The sequence below is a fragment of the Sminthopsis crassicaudata genome, chromosome 1 (assembly GCF_048593235.1).
Source record: "Sminthopsis crassicaudata isolate SCR6 chromosome 1, ASM4859323v1, whole genome shotgun sequence".
NCBI lineage: Eukaryota > Metazoa > Chordata > Mammalia > Dasyuromorphia > Dasyuridae > Sminthopsis > Sminthopsis crassicaudata.
Window position 1 is genome coordinate 754,316,086 of NC_133617.1, and position 12,589 is coordinate 754,328,674.

A 12,589-nucleotide genomic window follows, 5' to 3' on the forward strand; every position below is an offset into this window, starting at 1 on the left:
GGGAAGGAGATGATTGAGAATGCGGTGGTTGGAGGAGAGGGGAGGGATCTGATCTGGAGCACATCTAGAGAGGCTGGCCTTGGCAAAGACAAGGATCAGCCTGTGCCAGAGGTCCAGAGAAAGTGGGAGAGGATGTTAAGGATTTTGAGATGAAGAGAGAGGAGTGGTACCCTCCTCAACAGGGTCTTCCCTCCTGGAATGCAATCCTTTGGTACTTCCCCAACCGATTCACTGCCCCCTTCACCAGAACTATTTTCCCCAACCTTTTCTTCTACCCTCAGACCTTCAAAAGCCTCCTCTTCCCCTCACTCGAGAACCTTGTTTTCTATTCCACTGAAAAAACGAACATTTTTTAAGAATTCCCCCCCCCATCCTCATTTCCCATCACTGAGATGCCTTCCGCCACTCTCTCCACCTTCACTTGTATCCCACCTGGAGAGGCCATCCTCCTTGCCTCCTCAAGCACAAGAGATGCCTTTGCATTCAATCTTCCCCAGCAGATTTTCCCTCCCGTTATCCCACCCTAACTTACCTTGGATTTCTTCCTGACCACTGGCTGCTTCCCCCTGATTCACCATCTTCAAAACTCCCATAATGCAGTGCTGCTCCCCCCATACACACTCAGGGAGTCAAGGATTCTGGCCTCCAATCGTCTCCATATCTGAGTATTTTCAGTGATTGTCGGATATGCTCCTGGAATGGTTCTACGTGCATGTGCCGATGGGCCAGCTTCCTCACCTTGTGTTCATTCCTGTGGGTCCCTGGAGACTACAGCCCCCCAAAGGGAAGGGGCCCCAGCCTTTGCTTCTGCTCTGAGGAGACCAAACATCGCGGCCGCTTTTTTGCTGCTCTGCCCGGCCCCAAGACAAGGGGCAGCAGCCTTGTGCCTAGAACAAGGGAGTGGGGCCCCTTGCTAGGATGAAACGGGGTATTCCAACGCTTCTGAGCGCCTTTCTCCGCAGGTGCTGGGGCTGGTGCACCCAGAATGCCATCTTCTCCAGGAGCTGAAGAAGGATGAGCTGGCATGTGTGCCAGGGGAGCAGGAGCTGTCCAATGGCACCGCAGGTATCCAGACCTCCTGACGTGGGCACTGCTAAGAATCCCAGAATGCTCTAGGCTGCCAGTCCTCAGGGGACTCAGCAAATTGGTGACTTCCTCTTACCCAGGAGAAGCATGGCTTGACTGGCCTTTCCTTTGCATCCATCGAGCCTTTCTTTAATCAATAAAAAGCTTCCTTCTCTCTCCAGTCCAACCTTTCCCCTTCCACTCAGCCCGGCGTAAGCATGTCCAGCGGAGGGGGGCAGCTTTCCGTTCTGGCCGTTCAGCTGCTTTTCTGAGCACCTAGCCTTACAGAGACAGAAGGGGCTTTGGGGCCCCAGCCATGGGCAAGACTCGCCCTCCCACCATGAGCACTCCCGCTCCTCCTCAGAGGGCACAGCCGCTGCCCAGGCCACATGGGCCTTGCCCCTCGGTGCCTTCCCAGGATCTCGGGCTCTCCGCTCACTCCATGACCAGGCTGCTCGCTCTGCTCCTGTCTAGGCTGCCAGAGGGACTGGGACGGTCTGCTTTGCTGGCCAGCTGTGGGTGCCGGGGCCTCAGTCACCCTGCCCTGCCCAGCCTTTTTCTCTCTCTTCAGCTCCAAGGCAGGTGAGGCGGCTCTGGAGGTGGCCAGGGAGAGAGGGCGGATGAGGCACCTGGGTGGGGAGCAGGGAGGAAGGCCCAAAGCTCTGGGGAACACGGCATCTCCTGCTCCTCATCTGCTGACCTTCCTGGAGGGACAAGAGCAGGAAAGGCCCAGAAGTACTGAGCGCAGGGCCAAGCGAGATGCAGCTGGCCAGCAGCTCCTTGGCCCAGCCCCAGATCTTCCCAGGTTCGGTAAAGGACGAGGTTGGGATGGCGGCCCGGGGGACATAGAGCTCAGGAGAGCGCCACTGAGTCAGGGCCACAAGCACAGCGTCCTCCCTCAAGATCCCCATGGGTTCGTTCGGGGCCTTTCAGTTGTGCACCCCTCTCATTAGGGAAATACTGGGGATCCCTGCAGTGTCCGTGGGTACTCCTAGAGACAAGTGACTCTTCGTTACAATATCTTCGCCCTTCCAGGAATGGTGAGGAGAGACTGCACAGCCACGGGATGGTCGGAACCCTCCCCGCCATACATGGAAGCGTGCCCGGTGGAGGTGGAATCTCTGGCTGAGGAGGTGGGCCGCTCCCGGGATGTTGAGGAGAAAGGGGAGGAAATGAAAGTGTCCGGGGAGGAGAGAAGGGAGCAGGAGGAGGCCCCACTGGTCCTTTCCCCTCCTTCTGTTCAGGACTGGCAGGACAGGAATGGGAATAACAGGGATTGGACAGTGGGTGGTAGGCTGGGGCAATGATTTGGTGGTTCAGGCTCATGAGCCAAAAGCCCATGAGGCTGAGAGGCCGGAAGCCCGAGTTCTGGCCCCTTATGCTTCACATTTGTTCAAGGCCCATCCCCCCACAGAGCAGGGCGAGTATATGCTATAGTCCCTACAAATGGGGAAACTGAGGCGATAGGAGTTAATTGACTCATATAAGATCACATGGTAAGTCAGTGGCAAAGTTGGAAGTCACAACTGTCACGAGGCCAGGCCGGGGTTCTCTTTCAGGGATGTGCGTCCCTCCAGCCCGGCTGCCCCTGCGCACTGTTCCCACCTCAGACACTTTCTCTGGAGTGTGATTTCCTACCCTTGCCCCATCCCCGTTCCCTTTCCCCCTTCTTCCAAACAGCCTTGGCGGGCCCGGAGCCACAGGAAACCGTGTGGAGCATTTGTGTGGATAAGCATGGCTTCGTACCCCTCACGTGGGAGCTGTAATGTTCATGTACTGGGCTCGCTTACCATTGGACCGCCCGTGTGTCCTACTGAAGGAGCCCTGCCTGACAGCTAACAGCCCTTTCCTTTCCAGAAATCCTACTTCTCCACGGTGAAGATCATCTACACGATAGGCTACAGCGTCTCACTTGCTTCCCTCCTTGTGGCCATCGTCATCCTAATGATGCTCAGGTATTGCCCGTCTCCACCAATGCTGGGGATGGCCAATGGTCACTAATGATGAGCAGTGGTCACCAGTGCTCATCAATGATCCCCAATGGCCACTGGTAATCATCAGTGATCGCCAATGGTCACCAGTGCTCATCAATGATCCCCGATGGTCACTGGTAATCATCAGTGATTGCCAATGGTCACCAGTGCTCATCAATGATCCCCAATGGCCACTGGTAATCATCAGTGATCGCCAATGGTCACCAGTGCTCATCAATGATCCCCGATAGTCACTGGTAATCATCAGTGATCGCCAATGGTCACCAGTGCTCATCAATGATCCCCGATGGCCACTGGTAATCATCAGTGATCTCCAATGGTCACCAGTGCTCATCAATGATCCCCGATGGTCACTGGTAATCATCAGTGATTGCCAATGGTCACCAGTGCTCATCAATGATCCCCGATGGTCACTGGTAATCATCAGTGATCTCCAATGGTCACCAGTGCTCATCAATGATCCCCAATGGTCACTGGTAATCATCAGTGATCTCCAATGGTCACCAGTGCTCATCAATGATCCCCAATGGTCACTGGTAATCATCAGTGATCGCCAATGGTCACCAATGCTCATCAATGATCCCCGATGGTCACTGGTAATCATCAGTGATCACCAATGGTCACCAATGCTCATCAATGATCCCCGATGGTCACTGGTAATCATCAGTGATCGCCAATGGTCACCAGTGCTCATCAATGATCCCCGATGGCCACTGGTAATCATCAGTGATCGCCAATGGTCACCAGTGCTCATCAATGATCCCCGATGGCCACTGGTAATCATCAGTGATCGCCAATGGTCACCAGTGCTCATCAATGATCCCCGATGGTCACTGGTAATCATCAGTGATCACCAATGGTCACCAATGCTCATCAATGATCCCCGATGGTCACTGGTAATCATCAGTGATCGCCAATGGTCACCAGTGCTCATCAATGATCCCCGATGGCCACTGGTAATCATCAGTGATCGCCAATGGTCACCAGTGCTCATCAATGATCCCCGATGGCCACTGGTAATCATCAGTGATCGCCAATGGTCACCAGTGCTCATCAATGATCCCCGATGGTCACTGGTAATCATCAGTGATCGCCAATGGTCACCACTGCTCATCAATGATCCCCGATGGTCACTGGTAATCATCAGTGATCTCCAATGGTCACCAGTGCTCATCAATGATCCCCAATGGTCACTGGTAATCATCAGTGACCTCCAATGGTCACCAGTGCTCATCAATGATCCCTGATGGTCACTGGTAATCATCAGTGATCGCCAATGGTCACCACTGCTCATCAATGATCCCCGATGGTCACTGGTAATCATCAGTGATCTCCAATGGTCACCAGTGCTCATCAATGATCCCCAATGGTCACTGGTAATCATCAGTGATCTCCAATGGTCACCAGTGCTCATCAATGATCCCCAATGGTCACTGGTAATCATCAGTGATCGCCAATGGTCACCAATGCTCATCAATGATCCCCGATGGTCACTGGTAATCATCAGTGATCACCAATGGTCACCAATGCTCATCAATGATCCCCGATGGTCACTGGTAATCATCAGTGATCGCCAATGGTCACCAGTGCTCATCAATGATCCCCGATGGCCACTGGTAATCATCAGTGATCGCCAATGGTCACCAGTGCTCATCAATGATCCCCGATGGCCACTGGTAATCATCAGTGATCGCCAATGGTCACCAGTGCTCATCAATGATCCCCGATGGTCACTGGTAATCATCAGTGATCACCAATGGTCACCAATGCTCATCAATGATCCCCGATGGTCACTGGTAATCATCAGTGATCGCCAATGGTCACCAGTGCTCATCAATGATCCCCGATGGCCACTGGTAATCATCAGTGATCGCCAATGGTCACCAGTGCTCATCAATGATCCCCGATGGCCACTGGTAATCATCAGTGATCGCCAATGGTCACCAGTGCTCATCAATGATCCCCGATGGTCACTGGTAATCATCAGTGATCGCCAATGGTCACCACTGCTCATCAATGATCCCCGATGGTCACTGGTAATCATCAGTGATCTCCAATGGTCACCAGTGCTCATCAATGATCCCCAATGGTCACTGGTAATCATCAGTGACCTCCAATGGTCACCAGTGCTCATCAATGATCCCTGATGGTCACTGGTAATCATCAGTGATCGCCAATGGTCACCACTGCTCATCAATGATCCCCGATGGTCACTGGTAATCATCAGTGATCTCCAATGGTCACCAGTGCTCATCAATGATCCCCAATGGTCACTGGTAATCATCAGTGATCGCCAATGGTCACCAGTGCTCATCAATGATCACCGATGGTCACTGGTAATCATCAGTGATCGCCAATGGTCACCAGTGCTCATCAATGATCCCCGATGGTCACTGGTAATCATCAGTGATCTCCAATGGTCACCAGTGCTCATCAATGATCCCCGATGGTCACTGGTAATCATCAGTGGTCACCAGGGATCCCCAGTGCTCACCACTTATCACCAATCACCAGCAACCCCATCAGAATCACCATTACCATCCGCAATGTCACCACATCCTCATCTCACCAGAAAGCAATGACCCCAGACCCACCTTCTCCGGCCCCCAAATACCTTGCACCGACCTTGTGTGTGATATTTAAATACATATGCTACTGTTGGCTCCCCCTAGAGGATGGGAGTTCTTCGGTGGCAGGAACCGTCGGTGCTTTTGGCTTTGGAGCCCCCACGTGTAGCCCAGCGCCTCCTAAACTGGAGCTTAAGTGACCTGTGCTGACTAACTGACCGCTCCTGTCACTTGGTCACTACCAAAGAGTCTCTGGCCAGGAGAACCTTGCAGGAGCCAGGGAGGTGGGGCCCGAGGATCTGACTGAGGAGTCGATCCGAGCAAGGGGCCGGGCCTGATCCCAGCAGAAGCCGCACTCCCCAGCCTCCCCGCTCCCCTGCTCAAGCAGCAGGAACAGCTCCCCATTACCTTGTGGTGCATCTGGGAGGGCTTCCTGGAACATGCAGAATTTCACAACAGCTGAGAGAGACAGAGACACACAGAGAGGCAGAGAAAGAGAGAGAGAGAGAAAGACAGAGACAGAGAGAGACAGAGACAGAGAGAGAGAGAGAGAGAGAGAGAGACAGAGAGAGACAGAGAGACAGAGAGAGAGACAGAGAGAGACAGAGACACAGAGAGAGAGACAGAGAGAGACAGAGAGAGACAGAGAGACAGAGAGACAGAGAGAGAGACAGAGAGAGAGACACACAGAGAGAGAGAGAGACAGAGAGAGAGACAGAGACACAGAGAGACAGAGACAGAGACACACAGAGAGGCAGAGACAGAGAGAGACAGAGACAGAGAGAGAGAGAGGCAGAGACAGAGACAGAGAGAGAGAGAGAGACAGAGACAGAGACAGAGACACACAGAGAGGCAGAGAAAGAGAGAGAGAGAGAAAGACAGAGACAGAGAGAGACAGAGACAGAGAGAGAGAGACAGAGAGAGAGAGAGAGAGAGAGAGACAGAGAGAGAGACAGAGAGAGAGACAGAGACAGAGAGAGAGAGGCAGAGACAGAGACAGAGAGAGAGAGAGAGACAGAGACAGAGACAGAGAGAGAGACAGAGAGAGACAGAGACACACAGAGAGGCAGAGAAAGAGAGAGAGAGAGAAAGACAGAGACAGAGAGAGACAGAGACAGAGAGAGAGAGGCAGAGACAGAGACAGAGAGAGAGAGAGAGACAGAGACACACAGAGATGCAGAGAAAGAGAGAGAGAGAAAGACAAAGACAGAGACAGAGACACAGAGAGAGAGACAGAGAGAGAGAGAGAGACAGAGACACAGACCGAGAGACAGAGAGAGAGACAGAGACACACAGAGAGAGAGAGAGAGACAGACAGAGAGACAGACAGAGACAGAGAGAGAGGGAGGGAGGGAGACAGAGACACACAGAGAGGCAGAGAAAGAGAGAGACAGAGACAGAGAGAGAGACAGAGAGAGATAAGGAAAGAAATGCACAGACACACACACACACACACACACAGAGGGTGGATCCAATCCGAGGGGTCGGCGTTTGTTTGTCCGCTGCCTCCATCCACAGCCTGCCTCCAAGGGCTTCCATTCTATCCTGTCTCTAATCTCCTTTCCCGCCCCCCCCCCCCCAGCGTCCCCTTGACCAGGGCCCCTGGTCCTGACCCCTGTTGCCCTCCTCCCTGTGGCGGGCTCTGACCCCGCACTCCCCATGTTCCAGGAGGCTTCGCTGCCCCAGAAATTACATCCATGTCCAGCTCTTCTGCACGTTCATCCTCAAAGCCGTGGCCGTTTTCCTCAAGGATGCCGTTGTTCTCCAAGAGGAGGCTGAGGTTGACCACTGCACCTTCTCCACGGTGAGTGACCGGCCCGGGCCCGGGGGCAGCACAGGGATGGGGGGGGGGTCTGCTGCCAGGAAGAGGATTGGCAGGTCCAGCTCCCCACGGCAGGAGAGATGGCGGCCAGCTTCTCCTGGCTCTGCCGCTGCCTCCCAGCCCAGCCTGGTCCTCCTGTGACCTCGCCAGGAGGCTTTCCACCCAAACACCAGGGTAGGCAGATGTGCAGCAGGGGGCGGAGCCGAGCCCTCCAGCAGGGGGCGGAGCCGAGCCCACCAGCAGGGGGCAGAGCAGAACCCATCAGCAGGGGGCGGAGCCGAGCCTTCCAGCAGGGGGCGGAGCCGAGCCCTCCAGAAGGGGGCAGAGCCGAGCCCACCAGCAGGGGGCGGAGCCGAGCCCTCCAGCAGGGGCGGAGCTGTCCCTGCTGACAAGTCCTGACAGAGCCGAGGGGGCCTGTGTTCTGGGCTGCACGGCCTTGTTGTCCCTGGCCCACCGCCCCCAGGGAGCCCGGCCATGCTGTCCTGGCAGCAGCGCCCCCTCCTGTTGAGCTCCTCCCCGAGTTCTGGCTTTCTCTGGGCTTCCTGGCCGCCCTGCTGCCCGTGGCCTCCGAGCCTCCCTCCTGCCCGGTCTGGCTCCAGCACCCTCACTGTGCCAGGACAGGGCACCATGGGCACCAGACACTCAGGGGCCGGGAGCAGGGGCTCCCCCTCCGGCCCTGACCGCTCTGTCTGTCCCCGCCCCCCAAGACCGGCTGCAAGCTCTCCGTGGCCTTCTCCTACTACGCCACCATGACCAACTTCACCTGGCTCCTGGTCGAGGCCATCTACCTGACGTGCCTGCTGGCCACAGCCTTCCCCCACGGACCGAGGCACTTCTGGTGGCTGGTTCTGGGGGGCTGGGGTGAGTCTGGGGGGAAAGCCGGGGCGGCTTAGGGAGCAGTCTGCTTCTGGAGTCAGGGGTCAGCCCGTGGCCAGGGTCAGGGGTCAGTCTGGGGCCAAGATGGAGGAAATGAGAGGAAGGGGTGAGATCGGCCCAGGCTGGAGTCGGGCCCTGCCGGCCCCAAACCGGAACAGCTTCTGCTGACAGCCGGGTCCGAGGCGGCTCCGGGGCTCAGCTCTGCTCGCCCCCTCCCCAGGCTTTCCCACGGTTGTGATCCTGGTCTGGATCTTCTTCAAGTTGGCTTTTGAAGACAGAGTGTGAGTCCTCCCCCTGACAGCCACCCCACCACTTGCTGCCACATTATGTGTCCTTCCCCCCCACCCGCTGCCACACTGTGTGCCCCCCGCTGCTGCTGGCGAGGGCAGAACCCCACCCACTCCTCAGCGCCCTTTGGCGGGTCCCACTGCACCTCCTGTTCTCACACTCACTTATCCCCGCACACTCACACTCAGACACACACACACCCTTTCACACACACGTGGGCAGCGTGGGGGCCTTTGTGCGTGCAGGCGGGCAGAGCTGCAGGGGTGGGCACTGCGGGCACCTGGCAGCCCCCACTGGGCACCCGGGCCCTCGGCTGGGTAACCCTCCTTCTATCCTTGCAGGTGCTGGGACATGAATGAGGGCTCCCCCTACTGGTGGATCATCAAGGGGCCCATCGTCCTTTCAGTTGGGGTGAGGGGGCGGGGCGGGGGGGGGTGATCTAGCAAAGCCCCGGCCGCCCCTCAGCCTCCTCCCCATTAGAGAGGCCTCGGGGTGTGGGGAGTGACAAGGGGGGGCTGGAGGTGAGACACTGGGGGGGCTGGGCAGAGGGCAAAGGCCGGGGCCCCCTCGGAGGGCGGGGGCTGCAGACTCCGGGTCCCAGGCCCGCAGGGAGGCTCCGGGCCCCTCCGCCCCTGGCTCCGGGGTCACCCCGCGTGCTCGGCTGACCCCCCCCCTCCCCCGCTCTGACCACAGATCGCCTTCGGCCTCTTCCTCAACATCGTCCGCATCCTGCTCCAGAAGCTGGACCCGGGCCAGAGCAGCCTCCACAGCCGCGCCCAGTACCGGTGGGGGCGGGGAGGAGGGGGGTTGGGGGGAGGGGGGGCTGGGGGGAGGGGAGGCGGGGGGCGGAGCCGCAGGGGAGGAGGCTGGGAGGGCACAGAGGGGCAGCCCCCTCCCAGGGGTGGCCACAAGGCCGGTACCAGGGGGGCGCCGGGGGTCCGGGCTGCAGGAGCCGCGGCCCCCCTCCCCGAGCCCCTCCCCCAGGACGTCTCCCCCTCCCCCCTGCAGGCGCCTCTCCAAGTCCACCTTGCTCCTCATCCCGCTCTTCGGGAGCCACTACATCCTCTTCAACTTCCTCCCGGACAGCGCCGCCCCCGGCCCGCGCCTCTGCCTCGAGCTGGGCTTCGGCTCCTTCCAGGTGAGGGCCGGGCGCCGGGGGTGGGGGGTGGGGGGCCCTCCTGCAGCCCCAGACTCGGTGAGCCGGGGCGCGGCCGGAGACAGGGACCGTGTCCCCCCCTGTGGGGGACGGGCCGGGGGACGGGCCAGGGGCCGAGGCCGCCTCTGAGCAGCTGTGAAGGCGGGGCCAGAGTGGGGAGGGAGAGGCCCCCAGGGACAGGCGGAGGATTGGGGGCAGGGAGTGCTCCTGGGGGCAGGGAAGCACTGTCTGAGGGGCCAGAGGGAAAGGCCTTGAACGCCGAGGCTGAAGAGCTTCCTCCCGGTGCCGTTTTCATCCCCCGCAGGGCTTTATCGTGGCCGTGCTCTACTGCTTCCTGAACCACGAGGTGAGCCCCCCCCCCCCCCCCCGCCCCCTCTGGCCCGGTCTTTCCCTCCCCGGCCGGTCCGAGCAGGCGGCAGCGAGGCCCAGGTGGGCCGAAGGCGGCCGGCCGGACCTCCCGGTGGGGTCCTCCTGGGAGCCCGGGCCGTCCCCTGTGGATGGCAGTTTGGGGTCCGGCCGGGGCCGGGGCCGGGGTCTGGGCCCCACTCTAACCAGGGGATGGGGAAGGACAGGAGCCCTTCAGAGGGAGAGTGCGGCCCCAGCCCGGAAAGGGAAGGAACGCGCATTTATTAAGTGCCTGCTGTGTTCCCTTCAGTTGTCTCCTGTGATCCCCACAACCCCTGGAGGCGATTGTTATTCCCAGTTTACAGCTCCCAGGCAGGCAGAGGTCACACAGCCAGGAAGTGGCCGAGACCTTCCAGGCCAGGGGTCTGAGCTCGGCCTCTAGGGCAGCCCGAAGGAGCCTCGGAGGCCCGGGAGTCTCACACCCACTTTATAGAGGGAACCCCTGAGGCCGGGCTGGCCGTGGGCCTGGTGAAAGGCACAGCTGAGACCGCCCAGGCCCCCTGCAGGGGGGGGGGGAAGAGGCTACATGATAGTAGAGAAGGGGGAGGGGAAGGGAGGGGTGGGGAAGGGAGGGGTGGGGGAAGGGAGGGGGGGAAGGGGAGGATTGCCATGGAAAAAAGCAGAGGGAGAATGAGAGGTAGACGAGGGGGAGGGCCCACTCCCTGAGAAGAGGCCACTCTGATGTCCAGAGAGGGCACTGGCCAATGGCAGGTGCCAGGGCCGGGAAGAGGGTGTGGACGCCGGGAGGCCTGGGCCGGGGAGCCTGAGAGAGGGCCGGAGTTGCTGAGGGAGCCCCTGGGAGAAGACACAAGTGGAGGGAGACGGCAGTCTGCAGGGGCCCAATTTGGGGGTGTTGGAGCATCTCTGGCGTCCGCTCCCCGAGGAACCTGCCCTTGCTCCCTTCTGGTCCCCAGGTCCGAGCGGAGCTGAGCAGGTGGTGGCGCAGGCAGGAGCACGGCCTCGGGCTGCCGCGGAGGGCACCCATGTCTGCAGGCTAGAGCCCAGCGCCCGCTGCCCGGAGCGTCCCCCAGCACGTCCTTCCTACTGCCCCTGCCCTTCTTTCCTCCGTCCCCTCTGCCCTGGAGTTCAGACAAAGTGGAGAGCCGGAGGAGGAGGGAGGGCTGGGCAGGGGGAGGACAACATCTCCCAACCCCAGGAGAGCCACAGGATTCCGAGTCCATGCGCTTTCCTTCTCTTAGGCTCCTCTCTCCAGGAAGCCTGCCTGGCTAGCTCTCCCCTCCTCCATCTCCCTGCCCTGGTCACCCTGCGCCTGGCACAGCAGCTGGGGGAGGGGAGCTCCAGTGTATCCTGGGGGGCGGCCCAGGGCCCGGAGCCTTGGAGCAGACTGTAAGCTTCCCAAGGGCGGGGTCTCCATCTGCTTCTGCCCACCCAGAATCGGGTCGGGGGTCCAGGAGTCCCAAGGAGCATCCCTGTATAATGCCCTCCTCCTTCCCTCCCTTGGTGTCTGTCCCGCCCGTGGGAGTCACTCTGGTCTCCCTCCTTCCCCCATCCCCCGGGAGGACCCAACAAAAGGTCCGCAGCCCAAGGCGGGGCTCCCAGCTTTGCACTCCCAGATGGCGCCCAGAGAAACTCCATAAACACTGAACTTCCAATTAAATTGGCTCCGACGGGAGCTCTGCCCAAAGCCGGCGAACTGCGCCCACCTTGGCCCGGCGGGGTCTCCGAGGGGCCTGGACCCCAGAGAGACCCCAGGGGAGGGAAAGGGACCCACAGGTGGGGCAGGAGGCTGGAATGGGCGGCTGCCCAGCAGTGGGGATGGCTGCACAAGTGAGGGCTATGAATGTTGTGGAAGATTATTGTTCTACAAGAAACGACAGCAGGAGGGTTTCAGGGGGGCCGGAGAGACTTATGGGAACTGATGCTGAGGGAAGGGAGTAGAACAGGAGACCATTGTAGGTGGTAATGAGATTCTCCAGTGATCTCCTGGACATGGCTCTTTCCAATAATGACATGATTTGGGCCAGTTCCAATGATCCTGTGATGCCATCTGCTCCCAGAGAGGATTATGGGAACTGCTGAAGGGAGCACCACACAGCATTTTCACCTTTTTCTGGTTTGCTTGCTTCTTGTTTTCTTTCTTGTTTTTTTTTTTTTTTCCTTTTTGATCTGATTTTTCTTGTGCAACATGATAATTGTGGAATTTTGTACAGAAGAATTGCACGCATTTAACTTATATTGGATTACTTGCCATTGAGGGGAAGAAGGGGAAAGAAAGGGAGAAAAATTGGAACACAGGGTTTGCAAGGTGGATGCTGAAGACTGTTTTTGCATGTAGGCTGAAAATAAAAGTTATTATTTTAAAAAATGAAGTCGGCTCTCTCAGTAGATCCCTGATTGCTTGAACATAGGGACCTATTTGTGCTCCCTCCTCCTGCCAGGGTCTCTTCCTCCCACA

General features: G+C 58.5%; 1 protein-coding gene across 1 annotated transcript; it reads left to right on the top strand.

The window, feature by feature from the left end:
• Nucleotides 1-687: 687 nt before the first annotated feature.
• On the top strand, nucleotides 688-12,465 carry GHRHR (growth hormone releasing hormone receptor). The gene is made up of 13 exons (XM_074283246.1): nucleotides 688-753; nucleotides 918-1,065; nucleotides 1,540-1,647; nucleotides 2,101-2,198; nucleotides 2,923-3,020; nucleotides 7,295-7,430; nucleotides 8,156-8,309; nucleotides 8,545-8,605; nucleotides 8,954-9,023; nucleotides 9,306-9,397; nucleotides 9,621-9,750; nucleotides 10,073-10,114; nucleotides 11,088-12,465. Exons 1-13 carry the CDS (start codon nucleotides 688-690, stop codon nucleotides 11,169-11,171), a joined length of 1,287 nt encoding a protein of 428 aa, XP_074139347.1. The 3' UTR covers nucleotides 11,172-12,465.
• Nucleotides 12,466-12,589: the final 124 nt, after the last annotated feature.